General features: G+C 59.3%; 1 protein-coding gene across 1 annotated transcript; it reads right to left on the reverse strand.

The window, feature by feature from the left end:
- Positions 1 to 10,841: 10,841 nt before the first annotated feature.
- On the reverse strand, positions 10,842 to 26,946 carry LOC131088775 (cholesterol side-chain cleavage enzyme, mitochondrial). Its single transcript, XM_058033067.1, has 10 exons — positions 26,854 to 26,946; positions 26,654 to 26,805; positions 24,182 to 24,337; positions 20,758 to 20,951; positions 18,365 to 18,568; positions 16,801 to 16,961; positions 15,134 to 15,300; positions 14,952 to 15,030; positions 12,436 to 12,627; positions 10,842 to 10,964 (listed from the first exon to the last, which is right to left on the reverse strand). Exons 1-10 carry the CDS (start codon positions 26,944 to 26,946, stop codon positions 10,842 to 10,844), a joined length of 1,521 nt encoding a protein of 506 aa, XP_057889050.1.
- Positions 26,947 to 27,938: the final 992 nt, after the last annotated feature.

Here is a 27,938-nt window from a genome sequence, read left to right on the forward strand (position 1 = left end):
GGAATTTGTCCAGGTGGGATTTGGGGTCACCTGGAATTTATCCAGGTGGGGTTTGGGGTCACCTGGATTTTATCCAGGTGGGTTTGGGATCATTGGGAATTTATCCAGGTGGGGTTTAGGGTCACCTGGAATTTATCCAGGTGGTTTTGGGGTCACCTGGAATTTATCCAGGTGGGATTTGGGGTCACTTGGAATTTTCCAGGTGGGTTTAGGGTCACCTGGAATTTATCCAGGTGGGGTTTGGGATCATTGGGAATTTTTCCAGGTGGGTGTGGGGTTACTTGGAATTTATCCAGGTGGGACTTGGGGTCACATGGAATTTGTCCAGGTGGGTTTGGGGGTCACCTGGAATTTGTCCAGGTGGGGTTTGGGGTCACCTGGAATTTATCCAGGTGGGACTTGGGGTCACTTGGAATTTATCCAGGTGGGGTTTGGGGTCACCTGGATAAATTCCAGGTGGGGTTTGGGGTCACTTGGAATTTATCCAGGTGGGATTTGGGGTCACCTGGAATTTATCCAGGTGGGTTTGGGATCATTGGGAATTTATCCAGGTGGGTTTGGGGTCACTTGGAATTTATCCAGGTGGGTTTGGGGTCACCTGGAATTTATCCAGGTGGGTTTGGTGTCACCTGGAATTTATCCAGGTGGGATTTGGGGTGACCTGGAATTTATCCAGGTGGGTTTGGGGGTCACCTGGAATTTATCCAGGTGGGTTTGGGGTCACTTGGAATTTATCCAGGTGGGTTTGGGGTCACTTGGAATTTGTCCAGGTGGGTTTGGGGTCACCTGGAATTTTTCCAGGTGGGTTTGGGATCATTGGGAATTTATCCAGGTGGGATTTGGGGTGACCTGTAATTTATCCAGGTGGGGTTTGGGGTCACCTGGATTTTATCCAGGTGGGTTTGGGATCATTGGGAATTTATCCAGGTGGGTTTGGGGTCACTTGGAATTTGTCCTTGTGGGATTTGGGGTCACTTGGAATTTGTCCATGTGGGTTTGGGGTCACCTGGAATTTATCCAGGTGGGATTTGGGGTCACCTGGAATTTATCCAGGTGGGTTTGGGGTCACTTGGAATCTATTCAGGTGGGATTTGGGGTCACCTGGAATTTGTCCAGGTGGGGTTTGGGGTCACTTGGAATTTATCCAGGTGGGTTTGGAGTCACCTGGAATTTATCCAGGTGGGATTTGGGGTCACTTGGAATTTATCCAGGTGGGGTTTGGGGTCGCTTGGAATTTATCCAGGTGGGGTTTGGGATCATTGGGAATTTGTACAGGTGGGGTTTGGAATCATTGGGAATTCATCCAGGCGGGTTTGGGGGTCACTTGGAATTTATCCAGGTGGGTTTGGGTTCACTTGGAATTTTTCCAGGTGGGGTTTGGGATCATTGGGAATTTATCCAGGTGGGTTTGGAGTCACCTGGAATTTATCCAGGTGGGATTTGGGGTCACCTGGAATTTGTCCAGGTGGGATTTGGGGTCACTTGGAATTTGTCCATGTGGGTTTGGGGTCACCTGGAATTTGTCCAGGTGGGATTTGGGGTCACCTGGAATTTATCCAGGTGGGGTTTGGGGTCACCTGGATTTTATCCAGGTGGGTTTGGGATCATTGGGAATTTATCCAGGTGGGGTTTAGGGTCACCTGGAATTTATCCAGGTGGTTTTGGGGTCACCCCTGGAATTTATCCAGGTGGGATTTGGGGTCACTTGGAATTTTTCCAGGTGGGTTTAGGGTCACCTGGAATTTATCCAGGTGGGTTTGGGATCATTGGGAATTTATCCAGGTGGGGTTTAGGGTCACCTGGAATTTATCCAGGTGGGACTTGGGGTCACCTGGAATTTATCCAAGTGGGTTTGGGGTCACCTGGAATTTGTCCAGGTGGGTTTGGGGTCACTTGGAATTTATCCAGGTGGGACTTGGGATCATTGGGAATTTTTCCAGGTGGGTGTGGGGTTACTTGGAATTTATCCAGGTGGGACTTGGGGTCACTTGGAATTTGTCCAGGTGGGGTTTGGGGGTCACCTGGAATTTGTCCAGGTGAGTTTGGGGTCACTTGGAATTTATCCAGGTGGGACTTGGGGTCACTTGGAATTTATCCAGGTGGGGTTTGGGGTCACCTGGAATTTATCCAGGTGGGTTTTGCGGTGACTTGGAATTTGTCCCGGTGGGGTTTGGGGTCACCTGGAATTTGTCCTTGTGGGATTGTGGGGTCACTTGGAATTTATCCAGGTGGGATTTGGGGTCACCTGGAATTTATCCAGGTGGGTGTGGGGTCACCTGGATTTTATCCAGGTGGGGTTTAGGGTCACCTGGAATTTATCCAGGTGGGTTTGGGGTCACTTGGAATTTTTCCTTGTGTGTTTGGGATCATTGGGTATTTATCCAGGTGGGTTTGGGGATCACCCCTGGAATTGCCCTGTGTGGATTTTGGGATCCCCAGGTGCTCCCCCATGTGGATTTTGGGGTCACCTGGGTGGTTTGGGGGATCCATGGAGCATTCCTGGATTTCCCTGTGTGGGTTTGGGGATCACTTGGAATTCCCTCATGGAGATTTTGGGATCACCCCTGGAATTCCCCCATATAGATTTTGGGATCCCCTGGAATTGCCCTGTGTGGATTTTGGGATCACCTGCAATTGCCTCGTGTGCATTTTGGGATCCCTGGGGTGTCCCTGGGATTCATCCATGTGGATTTGGGGATCACCCCTGGAATTGCCCTGTGTGGATTTTGGGATCACCTGGGTGTCCCTAGAATTCATCCATGTGAATTTTGGGATCACATGGAATTCCCTCATGCAGGTTTTGGGATCACCCCTGGAATTGCTCCGTGTGGATTTTGGAATCCCCGAGGTGTCCTTGGAATTTATCCATATGGATTTTGGGATCACCTGGAATTGCCCCGGGTGGATTTCGGGATCACCCCTGGAGTTCCCTCGTTGGAATTTGGGATCTCCGCGGGGTTTTGGGACCGGAGCCGCTCCGGGCGGGGTTTTCCCAAGGGCCGGTTCCGCTCTGTTGTGGCAACGGAGCCGGGAGCAGCGTGAGCCCCGGGAGCGGCGGCGGCTGCTCCGGGAAAACATCCCGGGAACGGCGGCTCCTGCTCCGGGAAAACTGCCCGGGAACGGCGGCTCTTGCTCCGGGAAAACTGCCCGGGAACGGCGGCGGCTGCTCCGGGAAAACTGCCCGGGAACGGCGGCTCCTGCTCCGGGAGAACATCCCGGGAACGGCGGCTCCTGCTCCGGGAAAACATCCCGGGAACGGCGGCTCCTGCAGAAACATCCTGGGAACGGCGGCTCCTGCTCCCGCTGTATTCCCGGCACCGCCCCGTGAGTGCCTGCGATCCCCGCGGTCCCCGGGTTTCCTGGGATTCCTGGGAATTGTTTGGGAAGGGTTTGGGTTCGAGAATGGGAATGGGAATGGGAATGGGAATGGGAATGGGAATGGGAATGGGAATGGGATTGGGAATGGGAATGGAATAGGGATGGGGATGGGAAAGGGGCATGGGGGTGGGAATGGGAACAGGAATGCAATGAGAATGAGACACGGTGGGATCAGGGATTGGATTTGGAATGGGGATATGATTGTGACAGGGAATGGGAATGGGAATGGGAATGGGAATGGGAATGGGAATGGGAATGGGAATGGGAATGGGAATGGGAATGGGAATGGGACACAGTAGGACTGGGAATGAGAACAGGGATGGGGATGGGAAATGGGCATGGGCATGGGATTGGGAATGGGAACAGGAATGCAACAGGAATGCAGTTGGGATACAGAGGGATCAGGGATGGGATTTGGAATGGAGATATGATTGGGACAGGGAATGGGAATGGGGAATGGGGAATGGGAATGGGAATGGCAATGGCAATGGCAATGGGACAATGTAATCAGGGATGGGATTGGGAATGGGAACAGGATTGGGACAGGGAATGGGATTGGGACAGGGAATGGGATTGGGACAGGGAATGGGAATGGGAATGGGAATAGGAATGGGAATGGGAATGGGAATAGGATTGGGACAGGGAATGGGATTGGGACAGGGAATGGGATTGGGAATGGGAATGGGAATAGGAATGGGAATGGGAATGGGAATGGGAATGGGAATAGGACATGGCAGAATCAGGAATGGGACAGCGTGGAAATGGGAATGGGAGACTGGATCAGGAATGAGACACACTGGGATTGGGAAGGGGACAGGGTGGTATCAGGAATGAGACATGGCAGGAATGGGACAGAGCAGGATCAGGAATGGGAGAACCAGGAACAGGACCGGGACACCCTCACCCTGCTCATCCCCATCCTCACCCCCATCCCCGCCGTGTCCCCGCTGTCCCTGCTGTCCCTGCCAGCTGTGTCCCCCCCAGGGATGTCCCTGCCAGCCCCGGGCCGGGCCCTGCCCGCGCAGGAGCCGCTCCGGAGGCACGGGAACATCCCGAGCCTGGAATCGCCCTCGGAGCGCCGGCCTGCCCCAGTCTGCCCGGCTGTCCCTGCCCGCTGCCAGGAGAGCACGGGACACCCCCAGGAGCCGGTGAGTGACACGGGGACACACAGGGGGGGGACAGCCCCAGGCTTGGCTGCTGTTCATCTCGGGAATGAAGCGATTCCTGGATTTCCCCACTCCTGGCAGATGTGAAGGAAGGATTGGAGCCTCTGGCTGCTCCTGCCCCCCTTTCCCTGTCCCCAAGGTCCCCCAGGGCTGTCACCCCCTGCCAGGCCGGTGGCCAAGGCCATTCCTGAGGTCATTCCCAAGGCACGTGGCTCCCCTGCAGCCACCGAGATCCTTCCCAAGGGGATCCAGGGTAATTCCTCAGGAATTCTTCCCCCTGTCCCCAGCATCTCCAGCCACACATGAGCCAAAAAAAATCCAGGAGAATCTTTGGGAATGTTCATCCCTCTGTTGTTCTTCACGCCATCCCTCTGTTCAAGAGCTGGAAAGCCCCAAAAAGCTCCGAATTTAGGGGTCCCTGGTCCAACCCCACATTCCACAGGGGGCGGGTGGGAAAAAAGGAAAAAGAGGGAGATGGGGAAGTGAGAGGAGAGGAGAAGGTTGGAAAGAACAGAAGGATGGATGGATGGATGGATGGATGGATGGATGGATGGATGGATGGATGGATCCATGGATGGATGGATGGATGGATGGATGATGGATGGAGGATGGATCCATGGATGGATGGATGGATGGATGGATGGATGATGGATGATGGATGGATGGATGGATGGATGGATGGATCCATGGATGGATGGATCCATGGATGGATGATGGATGGAGGATGGATCCATGGATGGATGGATGGATGGATGGATGGATGGATGGATGGATGGATGGATGGATGATGGATGATGGATGGATGATGGATGGATGGATGGATGGATGGATGGATGGATGGATGGATGGATGATGGATGGATGGATGGATGATGGATGGATGATGGATGGATGGATGGATGGATGGATGGATGGATGGATGATGGATGGATGATGGATGGATGGATGGATGGATGGATGATGGATGGATGGATGGATGGATGGATGGATGGATGGATGATGGATGGATGGATGGATGGATGGATGGATGGATGGATGGATGATGGATGGATGGATGGATGATGGATGGATGATGGATGGATGGATGATGGATGGATGGATGGATGGATGGATGATGGATGGATGGATGGATGGATGGATGGATGGATGGATGGATGATGGATGGATGGATGGATGATGGATGGATGATGGATGGATGGATGGATGGATGGATGGATGGATGGATGGATGGATCCATGGATGGATGGATCCATGGATCCATGGATGTTGACAAGAGCAGGGGACAATCTCAGGGGACATCTCTCAGCTCTCCCATGGTGTGTCTGACCCTCATCCCGAGCCAATCCCCGGGACCAGGGGGGACATCCCTCTCTGTCCAGCAGTGCCAGCCGTGCTCTGGTCCCCAGGGGGGTGGCAGCCACCGCCTGGCGCTGCAGAGGATGGCGGGGGACCTGCTGTCCCTGCGCCGCCGTGTCGCCAGCCTGGAGGCGGAGAACGGGCACCTGCGGCACAGCCTGGCCCGGCTGCGGGAGCCGGCCCAGCTCCGCGGCACCGACACCGACGTGCTGACCCGGGACGAGCTGCTGGACAGGCTGGGTGCGTGCCAGGCACGGGCAGGGCACACTGGGCACTGACAGGGACATGGTGTGTCACCCTGGGGATGGGCAGGACACGCAGGGCGCTGCCACCCTATGTGGGTGACAAGGATGTGGCATGTCAGCCTGGGGACAGGCAGGGTAGGCCGGGCACAGCCACCCTGCCTGGGTGATGGGGACATGGCACATTATCCTCGGGACGGGCAGGAAATGCTGGGCACTGCCACCCCAAGTGGGTGACAGGGATGTGGCATGTCACCATGGGGATTGGCAAGGCATGCAGGGCACTGCCACCCTGCCTGGGTGATGGGGACATGGCACATTATCCTGGGGACAGGCAGGAAATGCTGGGCACTGCCACCCCAAGTGGGTGACAGGGATGTGGCATGTCACCATGGGGGTTGGCAAGGCATGCTGGGCACTGCCACCCTGCCTGGGTGACAGTGACAGGGTGACAGGGACATGGTGCTTCCTTACAGCCACCCTGGGGTGTGAGTTGGACACTGCCACCCTGGGTGGGTGACAGGGATGTGGCATGTCACCTTGGGGCTGGGCAGGACACGCTGGGCACTGCCACCGTGGGTGGTGACAGCCCTGTCCCCGCAGCCACCCTGTCCCATGAGCTGGCGGCGGGCGCGCTGGAGCTGCGGGCGCTGCGGGACCGGGTACAGCGGCTGCAGAACGAGCTGATCCGGGTACGGCCCCGCGGGCACGGCGGCACCCGGGGGTGTCCCGGGGCTGTCCCGGGGCCGTGCCCGGCACTCCCGGGGCTTCTCCCGCAGAAGAACGACCGCGAGAAGGAGCTGGTGCTGCTCCAGCGGCGGCAGTGGCAGCAGCTGGCACGGCGGCGCTGCCAGGACAGGGCGGCCGAGGCCGGGGCGCTGCAGCGGGCGCTGCGACAGCAGGACAAGGTGACACGGCCCGCGTGACAAGGACGGGTTTGGGGACCCCGCCAGCCCCCCCCCCCGGCCCTGCACGGGCTGGGCACGGAGCCCTGGGGACGTGGGGACAGCGGTGCCCTGTGCCCAGGTGATCGAGGCCATGGAGCGGCTGCTGCTGCGGGACAGGAGCGCCGAGAGAGCCGCGGGTGCGTGCGGGGGACAGCGACACTCGGGAGTGTCCCCAGCTGTCCCTGGGATGGCCCGGGGTGGGTGCGGGGGGACAGCCACATTCAGGGGGTCCCCAACTGTTCCCGGGATGGTCCGAGGTGGGCAGGAGGGGACAGAGACACTCGGGGATGTCCCCAGCCCTTCCTGGGATGTCCCCAACCCTCCAGGGACTGGGATGGTCCAGGGTGGGCACGAGAGAACCGCGGGTGGTGTGAAGGGGACAGAGACACTCAGGAATGTCCCCAGCTGTCCCTGAGATGGCCCGGGGTGGGCAGGAGGGACCCATGGATGGGGACATAGGGACAGGGACACTCAGGGATGTCCCCAATTGTCCCTGTGATGGCCCCGGGGTGGGCAGGAGGGGACAGAGACACTCAGGGATGTGGGATGTCCCCAACCCTCAGAGATGTCCCCAGCCCTCCCTGAGATATCACCAACTCTCCTTGGGGACTGGGATGGTCCAGGGTGGGCAGGAGGGGACAAGGACACTCAGGGATGTCCCCAACCCTCCCTGTCCCCCCCCTCATTCCCGAGCCCCCGGCAGAAGCCAGGGCTGGCTGTCCCCCTGTCCCCGCCCGGGGAGGGACACGAGACACGGGACAATGTCCTCAGTGTCCCCCCGGAGGTGCCACCTCACCGGTGCCACCCCGCAGGTGCCACCCTGGCGGCGCTGCTGGCCCAGAAGCGGCTGCGGGAGGAGCCGGCGGGACCCGCCCGGGCCGCGGTGAGAGCGGGAGGGGACACGGGGGTGGCACCGGGGACAGAGGGGACACGTCCCGGGGGTGACACCGAGACAGAGGGGACACGGGGCTGACACCGGGACAGAGGGGACACGTCCCGGGGGTGGCACCGAGACAGAGGGGACACGGGGGTGACGCCGGGACAGAGGGGACAGAGGGGACACGGCTCCGGGGGTGGCAGCGGGGACAGAGGGAACACAGCACTAGGGGTGGCAGTGGGGACAGAGGGGACGTGGAGGTGACACCGGGGACAGAGGGGACTAGGCCCGGGGACGGTACTGGGGATAGAGGGGACACGGCACCGGGGGTGACACCGGGACAGAGGGGACACAGAAGTGGCAGCGGGGACAGAGGGGACAGAGGGGACACAGCACCGTGTGTGACACTGGGCACAGAGGGGACACGGTCCCAGGGTGGCAGCGGGTACAGAGGGGACACGGGGCTGGCACCGGGACAGAGGGTACAGAGGGGACACGGCACAGGGGGTGGCAGCGGGGACAGAGGGGACAGCCGGACACGTCCCGGGGTGACATGGGGGTGACACCGGGGACAGAGGGGACCCGTCCCGGGGGTGGCCGCGGCGCGGGGCCGATCCCGACCCGCCGTTCCCGTGCCCGCAGCGGCTCCTGGGGCCCGGGGAGAAGCTGGAGCTGCTGGCGCGGCTGGAGCGGGAGCGGGGCCGGGCCCGGGCGCTGGAGAGGCAGGTGGGCACCGCGGGGCGGGGTGGGGACACCCACGGGGGTTTGGGGTCACCCAGGGTGGTTTGGGGTCATCTGCAGGGGTTTGGGGTCACTCAGAGCATTTTGGGGTCACCCAGTGTCTTTTGGAGTCGCTCATCGTGTTTTGGGTCATCCAGCATGTTTTAGCATTTTGGGGTCGCCTACGTTTTGGGGTCACTCAATGTGTTTTGGGGTCACCTGGTGCAGTTTGGGGTTATCCAGCGTGGTTTGGGGTCACTCAGAGCCTTTTGGGATCACCCATCGTGTTTTGGGGTCACCCAGCGTGGGTTGGGTCTCCCAGTGAGGTTTAGGGTCCCCCATCACGTTTTGGGTTACCCAGAGCGATTTGGGGTCACACAGTTTGTTTGGGGTCAGTCCCAGCCCGTGTGGGGTCAGTCCCAGCCCGTTTGGGGTCAGTCCCAGCCTGTTTGGGTCTGTCCCAGCCCATTTTGGGGTCCCCAGCCCATTTTGGGGTCCCCAGCCCGTTTGGGGTCAGTCCCAGCCCATTTTGGGGTCAGTCCCAGCCCGTTTGGGGTCAGTCCCAGCCCATTTGGGGTCAGTCCCAGCCCATTTTGGGGTCCCCAGCCCGTTTGGGGTCTGTCCCAGCCCATTTTGGGTCAGTCCCAGCCCGTTTGGGGTCAGTCCCAGCCCATTTTGGGGTCAGTCCCAGCCCGTTTGGGGTCTGTCCCAGCCCATTTTGGGGTCCCCAGCCCGTTTGGGGTCTGTCCCAGCCCATTTTGGGTCAGTCCCAGCCCGTTTGGGGTCAGTCCCAGCCCATTTGGGGTCAGTCCCAGCCCATTTTGGGGTCCCCAGCCCGTTTGGGGTCTGTCCCAGCCCATTTTGGGTCAGTCCCAGCCCGTTTGGGGTCAGTCCCAGCCCATTTTGGGGTCCCCAGCCCGTTTTGGGGTCTGTCCAGCTGCAGGAGGCCGCCCGGAGCTGGGCCCGCGGCCGGCAGGATTTGGAGACGCGCCTGCGAGAGCACGGCCTGGGCCTGGTGAGCGGGGACAGGGGACACCGGTGACCCTACAGTGACACCAGTGACCCTGCAGTGACCCTACAGTGACACCGGTGACCTACAGTGACCCTGCAGTGACACCAGTGACCCTACAGTGACCCTGCAGTGACCCTACAGTGACACCGCTGACCTACAGTGACCGACAGTGTCCCCAGGGTCCCCAATGTCCCCAGTGTGCCTCTGCCCACCCCAGAACCCTCCCCTAGGAGTGACCGCCAGTGTCCCCAATGTCCCCAATGACCCTCAGCATCCCCAATGTCCCCAGTGTCCGAGGTGTCCCCAGTGTCCCCAGCGCCTGCCAGTGTCCCCAGTATACCCAGTGACCCCAATATCTCCAATGTCCCCAGTGTCCCCAGTGTCTCACAGCCCACTGCAGAGCCCTCCCCTGGGAATGACTCCCAGGGTCCCCAGTGTCCCCCAGTGTCCCCAGGATTGCCATTGTCCCCAGTGTCCTACAGTGTCCCCAGTGACCCCAGTGTGCCCCTGCCCACCCCAGAGCCCTCCCCTGGGAGTGACCCCCACAATGTCCCCAGTGTCTCCAATGTCCCCACTGACCCCCAGTGTCCCCAATGCCCCCAATGACCCCCAATGTCCCCACTGACCCCCAGTGTCCCCAATGCCCTCAATGTCCCCAGTGTCACCAATGTTCCCAGTGTTCCCAATGTCCCTGTTGTCCCTCAGTGTCCCCAGTGTCCCGATTGTCCCCAGTGTCCCGATTATCCCCAGTGTCCTCAATGTCCCTGGTGTCCCCAGTGTCCCCTGCCCACCCCAGAGGGTGCCCCCTGTGCCCCCAGACCCTTCAGGCCCTTTCTGAGCCCCCCCAGGTGCTGCCCCCCTGCCCCGACCCCGCGGGCGCCTTTCCCATGGAGCAGAGGCCAGGCAGAACATTCCAGAACATTCCAGAGGCTCCTGGACATTCCAGAGGCTCGGGGGAGATCGGTGGGACCCCGATCTGGGACGGAGCCAGAGGGGACCCCCAAACCCCCCAAATCCCCTCCCCACGGGGCGGCCCCGCTTTGTCTCCCCCATACAGCGCAGTGTTGAGCCGCGGCCATGGCCCCAGGAGTGTCCCCACTGTCCCCAAATGGGGGACATGGGGGTGTCCCCTGGTGTCCCCTCCTCAGGGCTGGCCCTCGAGGGGCCGCAGGGTCAGCTGGATGGGCTGGTCCGGGATCAGGATCAGGTCGAACTTGGTGCCGATCTCCACAGCCCGCATGGTCTCGATCTTGAAGTTCTCCAGGATCTGGGGTGAAGGGGACACGGCCGTGGGGCTGGGGGGCTTTGGGGACACCGGAGTGAGGCCCAGGGTGACCTTCGAGGCCACTCTGAGCCGAGACAAACCAGCATTCTATAGGGTGGATCCTGTGGCCACCGCGCTGTCCCCTCACATCGGGGACCCTGTGTGACAGACCCCATGGCCACCATGCTGTCCCCTCACATCAGGGACTCCATGGGGATGGACCCCGTGGCTAGCACATTGTCACCTCATGTTGGGGACTCTACAGAACGGACCCCACTGCCACCATGCTGTCCCCTCATGTTGGGGACCCCACGGGGCAGATCCTGCAGCCACCACATTGTCCCCTTGCATTAGGGACCCCGTGTGATGGACCTCGTGGCCACTGCACTGTCCCCTGGCATTGGGGACTCTGCAGGATGCACCCCATGGCCACCATGCTGTCCCCTCACATCGGGGACCCTATGGGACAAACCCCACAGCCACCTGCTGTCCCCTCATGTCAGGGACTCCACAAGGATGGACTTGGCTTTGGGGACCCCACGGGACGAATCGCAGGGCCACTATGCTCTCCCCTCATGTTGGGGACCCTGTGTGATGGACCCCATAGCCACTGCACTATCCCCTCACCCACAGGGACAGAGCCCATGGCCACCTCATTGTCCCCTCGTGTTGGGGACTCTGCAGGATGGACCCCGTGGCCACCACACTGTCCCCTCATGTCAGGGACCCTGTGGGGACAGACCCTGTGGCCACTGCATTGTCCTGTCACATCAGGGACCCTGTGAGACAGAGCCCGCTGTCACCACACTATCCTCTGGCACTGGGGACCCCATGGGACAAACCCTGTGGCCACCGTGCTGTGTCCTCACATCGGGGACCCTGTGGGACAGACCCTGTGGCCACGGCACTGTCCCCTTGCCCATGGGGATGGAGCCCACAACCACCACACTGTGCCTTCACATCGGGGACCCTGTGTGACAGACCCTGTGGCCACGGCACTGTCCCCTCACATTGGGAACCCTGTGTGAACAGACCCCACAGCCACTGTGCTGTCCCCTCACCCACGGGGATGGAGCCCACAACCACTGCACTGTCCCTTCACGTTGAGGACCCTGTGTGACAGACCCCATGGCCACCACGCTGTCCCCTCACGTTGAGGACCCTGTGTGACAGACCCCATGGCCACCACGCTGTCCCCTCACGCTGGGGACCCTGTGTGACAGACCCCGTGGCCATGGCGCTGTCCCCTCACGTTGGAGACCCTGTGTGACAGACCCCATGGCCATGGCGCTGTCCCCTCATGTTGGGAACCCCACAGCACAGACCCTGCAGCCACTGTGCTGTCCCCTCGTGTTGGGGACCCCGCAGGATGGACCCCACTGCCACCACACTGTCCCCTCACATCAGGGACCCTGTGTGACAGACCCTGCGGCCACCACGCTGTCCCCCGGCGCTGGGGACAGGTGACACTCACGTGCATGAGGAAGAGCTGCATCTCGAGCTCGGCGATGCGCCGTCCCAGGCACTGGCGGGGCCCGAAGCCGAAGCCGAGCCCCAGGAAGGGTTTGGGGCCGGCCTGCAGCCAGCGCTGCGGGAGGAAGCGCTCGGGCCGCGGGAACACGGCGGGGTCACGGCCCATGGCGTACAGCCCCACCTGCACCAGCGTCTGCGGGGCGCCGGGGACAGGGACAGCGTGTCACCGTGTCACTGTGTCACTGTGTCACTGTGTCCTGGTGTCCCCATGTCTCCGCATTGCTACTTCCCCATGTCCCCATGTCCTCATGTCACCACGTCCCCATGTCCCTATGTTCTCATGTCCTCATGTCCCTGTGTCCTCATGTCCTCATGTCCTCATGTCCTCATGTCCTTGTATTGTCATGTCCTTATGTCCTCATGTCCTCATTTCTCCATGTCCTCCTGTGCCTGTGTCCCCAAGTCCTCATGTCCCTGTGTCCTTATGTCCCTGTGTCTCCATGTCCTTGTGTCCTCATGTCCCCATGTTCCCATGTCCCCATGTCCTCGTGTCCTTGTATCTCCATGTCCTCATGTCCTCGTGTCCTCATGTCCCTGCTTCCCTGCATCTCTGTGTCCCCCCATGTCCCACAGGAGGCAGGGGCATCGTGTCACCATGTCACTGTGTCACCACATCCCCATGTCCTCATGCCCCTGTGTCCTCATGTCCTTATGTCCTCATGCCCTCATGTCCCTGTGTCCTCGTGTCCTCATGTCCTCATGTCCCCACGTCCTCGTGTCCTTGTATCATCATGTCCCTATGTCCTCATATCCTCGTTTCCCCATGTCCTCATGTCCCTGTGTCCCCAAGTCCTCATGTCCCCGTGTCCTTATGTCCCTGTGTCTCTATGTCCTTGTGTCCTCATATCCCCATGTTCCCATGTCCCCATGTCCTCGTGTCCTTGTATCACTACATCCTCATGTCCTCATGTCCTCATGTCCTCGTGTCCCTGCTTCCCTGCATCTCTGTGTCCCTCATGTCCCAATGTCCCACAGGAGGCAGGGCCATCGTGTCACCATGTCACTCTGTCACCACATCCCCATGTCCTCATGCTCCTGTGTCCTCATGTCCCCATGTCCTCGTGTCCTTGTATCGTCATGTCCTTATGTCCTCATATCCTCGTTTCCCCATGCCCTCATGTGCCTGTGTCCCCAAGTCCTCATGTCCCCATGTCCTTATGTCCCTGTGTCTCCATGTCCTTGTGTCCTCATGTCCCTGTGTCCCCATGTCCCCATGTCCTCATGTCCTTGTATCACTACATCCTCATGTCCTCGTGTCCTCATGTCCCTGCTTCCCTGCGTCTCTGTGTCCCTCATGTCCCCATGTCCCACAGGGAGCAGGGGCATCGTGTCACCATGTCACCATGTCACTGTGTCACCACATCCCCATGTCCTCATGCCCCTGTGTCCTCATGTCCTTATGTCCTCGTATCCTTGTATCGTCATGTTCTTATGTCCTCATATCCTCGTTTCCCCATGTCCTCATGTGCTTGTGTCCCCAAGTCCTCATGTCCCCATGTCCTTATCTCCCTGTGTCTCCATGTCCTTGTGTCCTCATGTCCCCATGTCCTCATATCCTTGTATCACTACATCCTCATGTCCTCGTGTCCTCATGTCCCCGCTTCCCTGCATCTCTGTGTCCCCCCATGTCCCACAGGAGGCAGGGGCATCGTGTCACCATGTCACTGTGTCACCACATCCCCATGTCCTCATGCCCCTGTGTCCTCATGTCCTTATGTCCTCGTGTCCTTATGTCCCTGTGTCCTTGTGTCCTCATGTCCACATGTCCCCGTGTCCTCGTGTCCTTGTATCATCATGTCCTCATGTCCTCATGCCCTCATGTCCTCATGCCCTCATGTTCCCGCATCCCTGTGTCCCCATATCCTCATTTCACCATGTCCCCGTGTCCCCCTGTCCCCTCTGTCCCCATGTCAGCATCATCCCCACGTCTCCATCTCCCCATGTCCCCCTGCCCCTGTCCCCATGGCCCCATGTTCCCCAGTCCCCACATCCCCATGTCCCCACATCACCATGTCCCAATGTCCCCTGTCCCCTCTGCCCCCATGTCACCACCATCCCCATGTCCCCATCTCCCCATGTCCCCATCTCCCCATGTCCTCATCTCCCCATGTCCTCTGTCCCCATGTTACCACCATCCCTGTGTCCCCACATCCCCTCTGTCCCCATGTTCCCATCTCCCCATCTCCCCATGTCCCCATGTCCCCCTGTCCCCATGTCCCTATGTTCCCATGTCCCCACATGCCCGTGTCCCCATGTCACTCCTTTCCCCGTTTCCCCGTATCCAACTCTCTCTGTGTCCCACTCTCCTCACATCCCCATGTCCCCCTCTCCCTCTGTCCCCCTGTCCCCATTTCCCTGTGTCCCCACATCCCAACATCTCCATGTCCCCGTGTCCCTGTGTCCCCGTGTCCCGGTGTCCCCCCGTCCCCGTGTCCCCATGTCCCGGTGTCCCCTCACCCCGGGCGGGATGCGGTAGTCCTGCAGGATGACCTCGTGCGTGGTGTACCTCTGCAGGGTCACGGCCACCGGGTGCAGCCTGCGCGACAGTGACAGTGGCACCGCGGCCTTGGGGACACTCCGGGGAGGAAGGGCGTGTCCTCCTCACCTGAGCCCCTCCTCCTCCTCCTCCTCCTCCTCACCTGAGTGTCTCCTTGATGGCGGCCTTGAGCAGCCGTGTGGATTTCAGCATCTTCTCGCGGTCACCGCCCGCCTCGCGTTTGGCTGCCAGGACCTCGGCCCGCAGCTGCTCCTGCACGCCCGGGGCCCGCGCCAGCTCCAGCATGGCCCACTGCAGGGTCATGGACGTCTGGGGGACACACACAGGGGACACAGCTGCCAGGACCTGCTCAGTGCTGCCAGGATGTGCTCAGAGCTGCCAGGACCTGCTCCTGCCTGGCCCACAGCTGCCAGGACCTGCTCAGCATTGCCAGGACCTGCTCCTGCTGGCTCACAGCTGCCAGGACCTGCTCAGAGCTGCCAGGATGTGCTCATCCCTGCCAGGACCTGCTCAGCATTGCCAGGACCTGCTCAGCCCTGCCAGGACCTGTTCAGTGCTGCCAGAACCTTCTCCCTGCCCAGCTTGGTGCTGCCCCACCCATCACCAACCAGGACCTTCTCCCTGCCCCAACCAGGACCTTCTTCCTGCCCCATATAACACCAAGCAGGACCTTCCACTTGATCCAACCAGCACCAGGCGTGACCTTCTCCCTGCCTGTCCCATCCAGGATCTTCTCCCCATCCCACCTACCACCAACCAGGACCTTCTCCCTCTCTGTACCAACACCAACCAGGACCTTCTCCCTGCCTGCCCAACCAAACACCAACCAGGACCTTCTCTCTGTCCCACCCATCACCAACCAGGACCTTCTCCCTGCCCCATCCAAGACCTTCTCCCTCTCTGCCCCTCCATCACCACCCAGGACCTTTTCCCTGTCCCAACCAGCACCAGCCAGGACCTTCTCCCTTCTTGTCCCAAGACCAACCAGGACCTTCTCCCTGCCCAATCCAGAATCTTCTCCCTCCCTGCTCCATCCAGGACCTTCTCCCGGCCTGTCCCATCACCAACCAGGACCTTCTCCCTGCTCCATCCAGGACCTTCTTCCCGCCTGTCCTAACACCAACACCAACCCCAACCAGGACCTTTTCCCTGACCCATCCAACACCACCCACGACCTTCTCCCTGCCCAGCCCAGGACCTTCTCCCTGCCTGCCCAACCGAACACCAAAAAGGACATTCTCCCTGTCCCATCCATCACCAACCAGGACCTTCTCTGTGGTTGTCCCATCCATCACCAACCAGGACCTTCTCCCTGTCCAGTCCAGGACCTTCTCCCTGACCCATCCAACACCACCCATGGCCTTCTCCCTGCCCAATCCAGAACCTTCTCCTTCCCTGCTCCACCCAGGACCTTCTCCCTGACCACTCGTCACCAGCCAGGACCTTCCCCCTGTTTGTCCCAACACCAACCAGGACCTTCTCCCTGCCCCAACCAAGACCTTCTCCCTGTCCAACCCAGGACATTCTCCCTGCCTGTACCAGAACCACCCAGGACCTTCTCCCTGTCCCACCCAGCATCAACCAGGACCTTCTCCCTGTCCCAACCAGGACCTTCTCCCTGTTCCAACCAGGACATTCTCCCTGTCCCATCACCATCCAGGACCTTCTCCCTGTCCCACCCAGCATCAACCAGGACCTTCTCCCTGTCCCATCACCATCCAGGACCTTCTCCCTGTCCCTCCATCACCACCCAGGACCTTCTCCCCGCCCCACCCAGGCCCTTGTCCCTGTCCCATCCCCAGGCCACACCGTGTCCACCCCTCCTGCCATCATCTCGGTGACGCTGGCGCGGATGTCATCCAGGGGCAGCTTGTCACGCAGGATGAGGTTGCCCAGGATGCCCACGTGCTCCTGGCGGCTCTTGCGCGACAGCCGCAGGTCCCGGTACACGTTCTGGATGCACTTGTCCGCTGAGGGGACACGGGGACACCGAGGAGGGGACATCAGTGTCACCAACCTGGGAGTGGCGCGGCGGTGAAACCGCCCCAGAGGTGTCAGCGTGTGGGAAATGGATTTGTAGGAGATTTTAATATTTGTGTGTAAATTTTGACGTAAGAAATGTTGATTTAGGAACGTTGTGGAAGAGGATGATAAAGTTGAGAGAGAAGTTGGGTTGGAAATGAGTTTTGGAGGGTGGGTTTGTAGGAAAGGTTGGGTGTTTTGGAAGGTTTGTAAGAAACGTTGATTTAGGAATGTTCTGGAAGAGGATGGATGATGTTGAGAGAGATGTTGGGTTGGGAATGAGTTTTGGAGGATGGATTTGTAGGAAAGGTTGGGTGTTTTGGAAGGTGTGTAAGAAACGTTGATTTAGGAACATTATGGAAGAGGATGGTAAAGTTGAGAGAGATGTTGGGTTGGGAATGAGTTTTGGAGGGTGGGTTTGTGAGAAAGGTCGGGAATTTTGGAGAAGTGGAATGATGGAAGGTGGGCTGCAGTGGGATTTATTGAGGGTGGTTTCAGATGGTTTGAGGTGACGGTGGGGTGGGGTGGGAAAAATGGGTGAAAAATGGTTATGGGGTGACCACAGGGGTGGCAGAGCAAGGTGTCCCGAGAGGTGACAGGGCAAGGTGATAGAGCAAGGTGGCAGGGAGAGGTGGTAGGGAGAAGTGACAAGGCAAGATGTCCCCTGAGGTGGCAAGGTCAGGTGACAGGATGAGGTAGCAGGGCGAGGTGTCCCCAGAGGTGTCCCCAGAGGTGGCAGGGTGAGGTGAAAGGGTGTGGTCGCAGGGTGAGGTGTCAGGATGAGATGTCCCCAGAGATGGCAGGACAAGGTGTCAGGGCAAGGTAGCAGGGCAGGGTGACAGGGCAAGGTGTCCCCAGAGGTGGCAGGGTGAGGTGGGAGCTTGAGATGTCCCCAGAGGTGTCCCCAGAGGTGTCCCCAGAGGCGGCAGGGCAAGCTGAGAGGGTGAAGTGACAGGGCAAGGTATCCCCAGAAGTGGCAGGGTACGGTGGCAGGGTGAGGTGTCCCCAGAGGTGGCAGGGTGAGGTGACAGAGCAAGGTGACAGGGAGACATGGCAGGGTGAGATGTCCCCAGAAGTGTCCCCACAAGTGGCAAGGCGAGGTGGCAGGGTGAGGTGTCCCCAGAGGTGACAGGTTGATCTGACAGGGTGAGGTGACAGGGTGAAGTGAGAGAGCGAGGTGGCAGAGCAAGATGTCCCCCGAGGTGTCCCCAGAGGTGGCAGGGAGAGCTGACAGGCTGAGGTGGCAGGGCAAGGTGTCAGGGAGAGGTGTCCCCGGAGGTGACAGGGTGAGGTGACAGGACAAGGTGGCAGGGTGAGGTGTCAGGGGTGGTGACGGGGTGGTGGCACTGACCCTGGTAGAAGATGGCGTCCCAGGCCTGCACGTGCTGGCGCCAGGTGTGGCTGCGCAGGCGCCGCAGCAGCGCGGGCGGCAGGTACAGCATGGGCGCCGTGGTGTGGAACATGCGCGACACGGCCTCGATGAAGCGCTGAGCCTCGGGCTGCACGAAATCCTGCAGCAGCCCCAGGCGCTCCCCGTACAGCACGTGGCACACCGCTGGGCACAGGGACACGTCATTGTCATTGTCATTGCCATTGTTATTTTCATTGTCATTGTCATTTTCATTGTCATTGTCATTGTGACTGTCCCCAGGGCCACAGGGACCAGGCCCAGGCGCTCCCCGTACAGCACGTGGCACACAGCTGGGGGACAGTGACCGTCAGGGACACATCCCTGTCCCCAAGGCCATGCAGACCTGGCCCAGGTGCACCCAGTGACCATCAGGGACACGTCCCTGTCCCCAAGGCCATGGAGACCTGGCCCAGATGCACCCAGTGACCATCAGGGACACGTCCCTGTCCCCAAGGCCATGCAGACCTGGCCCAGATGCACCCAGTGACCATCAGGGACACGTCCCTGTCCCCAAGGCCGTGGAGACCTGGCCCAGGTGCACCCAGTGACCGTCAGGGACACGTCCCTGTCCCCAAGGCCACCTCCAGCCTTGCTGTGGCCATGGAGGCCTGGCCTGGCTCCTGTCTGTCCCTGAGGGGCCAGGATTGTCACCAGCTGGTGGCCAGGGAAGGACAAATGGCTGCTGTGTCACCAGTGTGGGGGCTCTGGGGACAGCCCACCTGGGGAGGGGACATCCCACCAGGACAAGGGACATCCCACATGGGGAGGGGACACACTTCTCTGACCTTTGGCCAATCCCCGAGGCTGGGGCTGGTGGTTTTGGGGAGTTTTGGGGTTTGGGGGTTATTTTGGGTTGGGGGGCTTTTGGGGTTTTATCGTTTTGGTTTTTTGGGAGATTTGGGGTTTGTTTGGGGGGGGGGTGATTTTTTGGGGGTTTTTTGGGGGGTTTTTTTGTGTTTTTGTGGGGTTTGGGGGATTTTTAGGAGGGTTGGGGTTCTTGGGTTTTTGAGAGGGTTTTGGTGTTTTGGGGGGTTTTTGGGTGGTTTTCTGGTTTGGTTTTTTTTTGTTGTTTTTGCGGCTTTTGGGGTTTTTTTGGGGGGCTAGAGGTTTTAGGGGGGTTTGGTGGTTTTGGGAGGGTTTGGGTGGTTGTGGTGTTTTGAGATATTTTTGGGAAAGGGGTCTTTTTTGGGGGGGGTGGAGGGGTTTTGGGGTGGTTTTGGGGTTTTTTGGGAAGGTGTTGGGATTTTTTGGAGGTTTTTTTTGTTTTGGGTTTTGGGTTTTTTGGGGGGGATTGGAATTTGGGTGGGTTTTTTTGTTGTTTGGGTTTTTTTAGGTTTTGGGGGTTTTTTGGGGTTTTAGGGTTTTTTGGGGGAGGCGTTGGTTTTTTGGGGGTTTTTGGGGATTTGGGGTTTTTTTGTGTTTTGGGGGGGTTTAGAGTTTTTTTGAGGGGATTGGGGTTTTTTGGGGGGGGTTGGGTTTTTTGGGGGGGGCATTGGGATTTTTTGAGGTTTTTTTGTTATGGGGGGTTTTTTGGGTTTTGGAGATTTTTGGTGGGCATTGGAAATTTTTGGAGTTTTTTTGTTTTGTTTTGGGTTTTTTTAGGTTTTGGGGTTTTTTTAGGGGGCATTGGAATTTTTGGGTTTTTTCTTTTGGTTTTGGGAGTTTTTAGGATTTTGGGGTTTTTTGGGGGGTTTTGGGGTTTTGGGGGGAGTGGTCGGTTTTTTGGGGTTTTGGGGAGGGTTGGGGGTTTTTTGGTGCTTTTGGGGTTTTTTTAGGTTTTTTGGTGTTTTGGGGGTTTTTTAGGTTTTTTGGGGGGCGTTGGGATTTTTTTGGAGTTTTTTTGTTTTGTTTTGGGGCTTTTTTGGGTTGGGGGTTTTTTGGGGGGGCATGGGAATTTTTTGGGATTTTTTTTTTGTTTTGGGGCTTTTTTGGGTTTGGGGGTTTTTTCTGGGGGGCATGGGAATTTTTTTGGTTTTTTTTTTGTTTTGGGGCTTTTTTGGGTTTGGGGTTTTTTTGGGGGGGCATGGGAATTTTTTGGATTTTTTTTTTGTTTTGTTTTGGGGCTTTTTTGGGTTTGGGGTTTCTCTTGGGGGGGCATGGGAATTTTTTGGGTTTGGGGTTTTTTGGGGGGGGCATGGGAATGTTTTGTTGTTTGGTTTTTTTTTGTTGTTTTGGGGCTTTTTGGGGGGGTTTTTTGGGTTTTTTTTTTGGTTTTTGGGGTGCTCTTTTGGGATTCTTCCCTTTGGAGGTTTTTTGGGGTATTTATGGCTTGGTTTTTGGGCTTCTTTTGGGCTCCTTTCGCGGTATTTTTTGGGGTGTCCCACGTCACTCACACTCGAGGGCGAAGCGGAAGAGCTCCTGGCTGAAGTCGCCGCTCCAGCAGCCGCTGAGCCGCGCCTGGGCCTGCGCGCGCCGCACGAAATCCTCACCCACGGCGCTGAGCAGGGGCACGAAGCCGGGCACGGCCGCGGGTGCCAGCGCCTCCTTGTTGAGCAGCAGCCGCTCCGAGCGCCACGCCTCGCCCGTCCTGCCAGGGACACGGCCACTGTCACCCCCAGAGCATGGACGGTGTCCCCAAGGTCTTCTGGACGTGCCACGCACCCTGTGCTGGGAATGTCGCGGCTGGGAGTCCAGATTTGGGGTCCCCTAATCACTTGAGCAGCCCAGATTTGGGGTCCCCACTTGTTTGAGGGGCCTGGAGTTGGGATCCCCGTTGGCTTGAGGTGATTTGGGGTCCCCCACTCACTTGAGGATACTGGACGTGAGGTCCCCATTCCTGGGGATCTACAGTCCCCACTTGCTTGAGGAGTGGCAGGGGCCCAGATTTGGGGTCCCCACTCACTCGAGGAGTCCAGATTTGGGGTCCCCAATCACTTGAGGAGTCCAGATTTGGGATTCCCACTCACTGGAGGGGATTTGGAGTCCCCAGTCACTTGAGGAGGGACAGAAGCCTGGATTTGGGGTCCCCCAATCACTTGAAGGGATTTGGGGTCCACACTCACTTGAAGAGCATCAGGGGCCCAGAATTGGGGTCCTCCAATCACTTGAGGAGCCCACATTTGGGGTCCCCAATCACTTGAGGAGTCCAGATTTGGGGCCCCAATCACTGGAGGGGATTTGGAGTCCCCAGTCACTTGAGGAGGGACAGAAGCCTGGATTTGGGGTCCCCAATCACTCGAGGAGCCCAGACTTGGGGGCCCAATCACTTGAGGAGGGACAGGAGCCCAGAATTGGGATCCAGCTCTCAGGAGGGGATTTGGGGTCCCCACTCACTTGAGGAATCCACATTTGGGGTCCCCACTCATTGCAGGGGATTTGGGGTCCACACTCCCTTGAGGAGCAACAGGAGCTGGGATTTGGGGTCCCCACTCACTGGAAGGGATTTGGGGTCCCCCAATCACTTGAGGAGCCCAGATTTGGGGTCCCCACTTATTTGAGAGGCCTGGAGTTGGGACCCCCACTGGCTTGAGGTGATTTTGGGGCCCCACTCACTTGAGAAGCACCAGGAGCCCAGAATTGGGGTCCCTGCTCACTGGAGGGGATTTGGGGTCCCCACTCACTTGAGGATCCTGGATTTGGGGTCCCCACTCCTGGGGATCTGGAGTCCCCACTTGCATGAGGAGTGACAGGAGCCCAAATTTGGGATCTCCACTCCTGGGGACTTGGGACCAGCAGTCACTGGAGGGGATTTAGGGTCGGCACTCACTTGAGGAGAACAAATTTGGGGTCCCCACTGGCTGGAGGGGATTTGGGGTCCCTACTCCCTTAACAAGAACAGACTTGGGGTCCCCACTCCCTTGATGAGCCCAGGTTTGGGGTCCCCACTCGTGGGGATTTAGGGTCAGCACTCACTTGAGGGGCCCAGGTTTGGGGTCCCCTCTCTGTTTTTGGGGTCCTCGTTCGGTTTTTGGGGTCGGCACTCACTTGAGCAGCACTCTGTAGGGTTTGGGGTCCCCACTTCCTTGAGGAGCCTGTTTTTGGGGTTCCCCACTCTGGTTTTGGGGTCTCCACCCCGTTTTTGGGGTGGGCACTCCCTTGAGAAGCGCACCACAGGGTTTGGGGTGGGCACTCACTTGAGCAGACTGGGTTTGGGGTCCCCACTTGGTTTTTGGGGTTTTTGGGGTGTCACTCACTTGAGCAGCACGCCGTAGGGTTTGGGGTCCCCACTTGGTTTTTGGGGTTTTTGGGGTGTCACTCACTTGAGCAGCACGCCGTAGGGTTTGAGGTCCCTGTTCTGTTTTTGGGGTAACACTCACTTGAGCAGCACACCATAGGGTTTGGGGTCCCTGCTCGGTTTTTGGGGTTTTTGGGGGTTTTTGGGGTGCCACTCACTTGAGCAGCACGCCGTAGGGTTTGGGGTCCCTGCTCGGTTTTTGGGGTTTTTGGGGTTTTTGGGGTGTCACTCACTTGAGCAGCATGCCGTAGGGTTTGGGGTTTTTGGGGTGTCACTCACTTGAGCAGCATGCCGTAGGGTTTGGGGTCCCTGCTCGGTTTTTGGGGTTTTTGGGGTTTTTGGGGTGGCACTCACTTGAGCAGCACGCCGTAGGGTTTGGGGTCCCTGCTCGGTTTTTGGGGTTTTTGGGGTGTCACTCACTTGAGCAGCGTGCCGTAGGGTTTGGGGTCCCTGCTCTGTTTTTGGGGTTTTTGGGGTGTCACTCACTTGAGCAGCACACCATAGGGTTTGGGGTCCCTGCTCGGTTTTTGGGGTTTTTGGGGTTTTTGGGGTGGCACTCACTTGAGCAGCACGCCGTAGGGTTTGGGGTCCCTGCTCGGTTTTTGGGGTTTTTGGGGTGTCACTCACTTGAGCAGCGTGCCGTAGGGTTTGGGGTCCCTGCTCTGTTTTTGGGGTTTTTGGGGTGTCACTCACTTGAGCAGCACGCCATAGGGTTTGGGGTCCCCACTTGGTTTTTGGGGTTTTTGGGGTGTCACTCACTTGAGCAGCACGCCGTAGGGTTTGAGGTCCCTGTTCTGTTTTTGGGGTAACACTCACTTGAGCAGCACACCATAGGGTTTGGGGTCCCTGCTCGGTTTTTGGGGTTTTTGGGGGTTTTGGGGTGCCACTCACTTGAGCAGCACGCCGTAGGGTTTGGGGTCCCTGCTCCGTTTTTGGGGTTTTTGGGGTTTTTGGGGTGTCACTCACTTCAGCAGCACACCATAGGGTTTGGGGTCCCTGCTCTGTTTTTGGGGTTTTTGGGGTGTCACTCACTTGAGCAGCACGCCGTAGGGTTTGGGGTCCCCACTTGGTTTTTGGGGTTTTTGGGGTGTCACTCACTTGAGCAGCACGCCGTAGGGTTTGGGGTCCCTGCTCGGTTTTGGGGGTTTTTGGGGTTTTTGGGGTTTTGGGGGTTTTTGGGGTTTTTGGGGTGTCACTCACTTGAGCAGCACACCATAGGGTTTGGGGTTTTTGGGGTGTCACTCACTTGAGCAGCACGCCATAGGGTTTGGGGTCCCTGCTCTGTTTTTGGGGTTTTTGGGGTTTTTGGGGTGTCACTCACTTGAGCAGCACGCCGTAGGGTTTGGGGTCCCTGCTCTGTTTTTGGGGTTTTGGGGGTTTTTGGGGTAACACTCACTTGAGCAGCACGCCATAGGATTTGGGGTCCCTGCTCGGTTTTTGGGGTTTTTGGGGTTTTTGGGGGTTTTGGGGTGTCACTCACTTGAGCAGCACACCATAGGGTTTGGGGTCCCTGCTCTGTTTTTGGGGTGTCACTCACTTGAGCAGCACTCCATAGGGTTTGGGGTTTTTGGGGTGTCACTCACTTGAGCAGCACGCCGTAGGGTTTGTTGCGGAAGTCCCTGTAGGCCACCCAGGGGGGGACACGGAAGCGCTCGGGCAGGGCGCCCTCGGCCTGGAACAGCGTGGCCGCGTCCCCGGGGGTGACGATGTTCACGCTCTCGTAGGTGCCCAGCTTCTCCCTGGGGACACAGCGTCAGCACCCCGACCTGGGGTGACAATGTCCTGTCCTGTCCCCATGGCAGCATCCTGTCCTGTCCCTATAGCAATGTCCTGTCCCCACGGGAATGTCCTGACCTGTCCCCATGGCAGTGTCCTGTCCTGTCCCCCTGGCAATGTCCTGTCCTCATGACAATGTCCTGTCCTGTCCTGTCCCCCTGGCAATGTCCTGTCCCCATGGCAATGTCCTGTCCCCCATGGCAATGTCCTGCCCTGTCCTGTCCCCATGGCAGTGTCCTGTCCTGTCCCCATAGCAATGTCCTGTCCCCCATGGCAATGTCCTGTCCCCATGGCAGTGTCCTGTCCTGTTCCCATGGCAATGTCCTGTCCCCCATGGCAATGTTCTGCCCTGTCCTGTCCCCATGGCAATGTCCTGTCCCCATGGCAATGTCCTGTCCTGTCCCCCTAGCAGTGTCCTCTCCTGTCCCTATGGCAATGTCCTGTCCTCATGGCAATGTCCTGCCCTGTCCTGTCCCCATAGCAGTGTCCTGCCCCCCATGGCAATGTCCTGTTCCCATGACAATGTCCTGCCTTGTCCTGTCTCCATAGCAATGTTCTGTCCCCCATGGCAATGTCCTGTCCTGTCCCCATGGCAGTGTCCTCTCCTGTCCCCATGGCAATGTCCTGTCCCCATGGAAATGTCCTGCCCTGTCCTGTCCCCATGGCAATGTCCTGTCCCCATAGCAGTGTCCTGTCCTGTCCCCATGGCAATGTCCTGTCCTGTCCCCATGGCAATGTCCTGCCCCCATTATCCCCAAATTCCGCATCCACAGGGTCCTGGCCCATAGTCCCTGTCCCCTTCCAGGCCATGGGGGATGTCCCCCTCACCCACAGTCCCTGTCCCCTCTTGACCCTCACGGTCCCTGTCCCCTCCCACCCCCCAGGCCCTGTCCCCTCCCTGGGCACAGGACCTGTCCCCTCCTGTGCCTCAGTCCCTGTCCCCTCCCTGGGCACAGGGTCTGTCCCCACCTGCCACACAGTCCCTGTCCCCTCCCTGGGCACAGGACCTGTCCCCTCCCGAGCCCCAGACCCTGTTCCCTCCCAGGGCACAGCATCTGTCCCCCCTTGTCACACAGTCCCTGTCCCCTCCCAGGGCACAGGACCTGCCCCTTCTTGTCCCTCAGCCCCTGTCCCCTCCCCTCTTGTCCCTCACGGTGTCCCCAAGCTGGGCCAGGCTCCTCCAGCAGCTCAGCCCCGGATGGGGAATGTGGCCGGGATGGGGACAGGGCAGGGGACACGGGAGGGGACACGGGAGGGGACACAGGCAATGGACATCGGCAGGGACACGGGGATTGGACACGGGCAGGGGACCGGGCAAGGGAAACAGGGAGGGGACACCGGGAGAGGACCAGGCAGGGGACGCGGGGAGGGGACAGGAGCAGGGGACAGAGGTGGGAGACATGGGCAGGACACACGAGCAGGGGACACGGGGAGGGGACCAGACAGGGGACACGGGGAGGGGGCAGGACCAGAGGACCGGGGAGGTGACGCGGGGAGGGGACACAGGCAGGGCAGCGGGCAGGGGACAGAGGGTGGGAAAACAAGCAGGGGACATGGGAAGGGACACAGGAAGGGGACACGGGAGGGGACAGAGACAGGGGACCGAGCAAGGGACATGGGAGGGAACACGAGCAGGTGACACGGGGAGAGAACACGGGGTGAGGACCAGGCAGGGACCGCGGGGAGGGGACACGAGAGGTGACATGGGCAGGAGACACGGGCAGGGGCCACAGGGAGGGGACACGAGGAGAGTACAAGGGGAGAGGATCGCAGAGGGGACACAGAGAGGGGACACAGAGAGGGGACACGGGAGGGGACCTAGCGAGGGATACGGGAGGGGACACAAGGAGAGTACACGGGCAGAGGATCGGAGAGGGGACACAGAGAGGGGACACGGGCTGGGGACACGGGAGGGGACACAGGGAGGGGACACAGGGAGGGGACACAGAGAGGGGACACAGGAGGGGACACGAGTGGGAGCACAGGCAGGGGACATGGGAAGGCGACACAGGGAAGGGATGCAGGGAGGGGACATGGGGAGACGACACGGGCAGAGGACCGGGCAGGGGACGCAGGGAGGGGACACAGGGAGGAGACACGAGGAGGGGACACAGGGAGAGGACCGGGCAGGGGACGCAGGGAGGGTGACAGGGGCAGGGCACACAGGGAGGGGACACAGGCAGGGGACACGGGAAGGGGACACAGGGAGAGGACACGAGGAGAGTACACACGGAGAGGACCAGGGAGGGGCCACAGGGACAAGGACAGGGCCAGCTGACCTGTAGATGGGCCCGAAGCGGCGGAACTTGCCGGCCATGCTGAGGTGCAGGTTGCTGAGGCCGCCCTCCCGCCAGAAGCGGTACAGGTTGAGCCAGCCCGCCCTCCAATCGCCCGGCACCTGGTTAAAGGGCCGGGGGGCCGAGGGGACAGCCTTGGGGACAGCCTTGGGGACAGCCGGGGGCACAGCCGGGGGCACAGCGCCCGCAGCCCCGCCGAGCCGGCGACACCCCGCGGCTGCGGCTCGGGGACATCCCCGCAGCGCTCCGGCCGCGGTGACAGCCTGGGCGAGCATGGGGACGGTGGCCCGAGGGACGCGGTGGCCTCGCTCTTATGCCGAGCTCCCGGAGCTGCTCCCGCCCGCGACACCGGCGGGGGTGGCACGGCCCGCCCCGGAGCGGCCCCGGGACAGGTGACACCCGGGGTGGCCTTGGCAGAGGGGCGGGAGGCGCCCCGAAAGCGATAAGGAGCGCGGGGCAGGGCACCCCGGCCGGGACAGCCTTGGGGGCCGCCAGCCAGGGTCACCCGGCGGGGGTGGCCTTGGGGACGCGCTGCCACTGCTGGGGGCGCCCAGAGAGCCCGGCATTCCTGGGCTCTGTCCCAAATCCCAAACTCCAAACCCCAAATCCCAAACCTCAAATCCCAAATCCCAAACTCCAAATTCCAAACTCCAAACCTCAAACCTCAAATCCCAGACCCCAAATCCCAAACCTCAAATCCCAAACTCCAAATTCCACACTCCAAACCTCAAATCCCAATCCCCAGATCCCAAACTCCAAACCCAAAATCCCAAACTCCAAACCCAAAATCCCAAACTTCAAACCTCAAATCCCAGACCCCAAATCCCAAACCCAAAACCCCAAACCCCAAACCCCGAATCCCAAACCCAAAACCCCAAACCCCAGATCCCAACCTCAAATTCCGAATACCAGACTCCAAATTCCAAACCCCATACCCAAAACCCCAAACCCCAAACGCCAAATGCCAAATCCCAAACCCTAAACCCCAGATCCCAAACTCGAAACCCCAAACCTCAAACCCCAGATCCCAAATCCCAAACATCAAATCCCAAACCCCAAATCCCAAATCCTAAACTCCAAATCCAAAACCCCAAATCCCAGACCCCAAATCCCAAATCCCAAACCCAAAACCCCAAACCCCAGATCCCAACCTCAAATTCCGAATACCAGACTCCAAATTCCAAACCCCATACCCAAAACCCCAAACCCCAAACGCCAAATGCCAAATCCCAAACCCTAAACCCCAGATCCCAAACTCGAAACCCCA

Source organism: Melospiza georgiana, chromosome 13 (genome assembly GCF_028018845.1).
Source record: "Melospiza georgiana isolate bMelGeo1 chromosome 13, bMelGeo1.pri, whole genome shotgun sequence".
In the NCBI taxonomy this organism is placed as follows: Eukaryota; Metazoa; Chordata; class Aves; order Passeriformes; family Passerellidae; genus Melospiza; species Melospiza georgiana.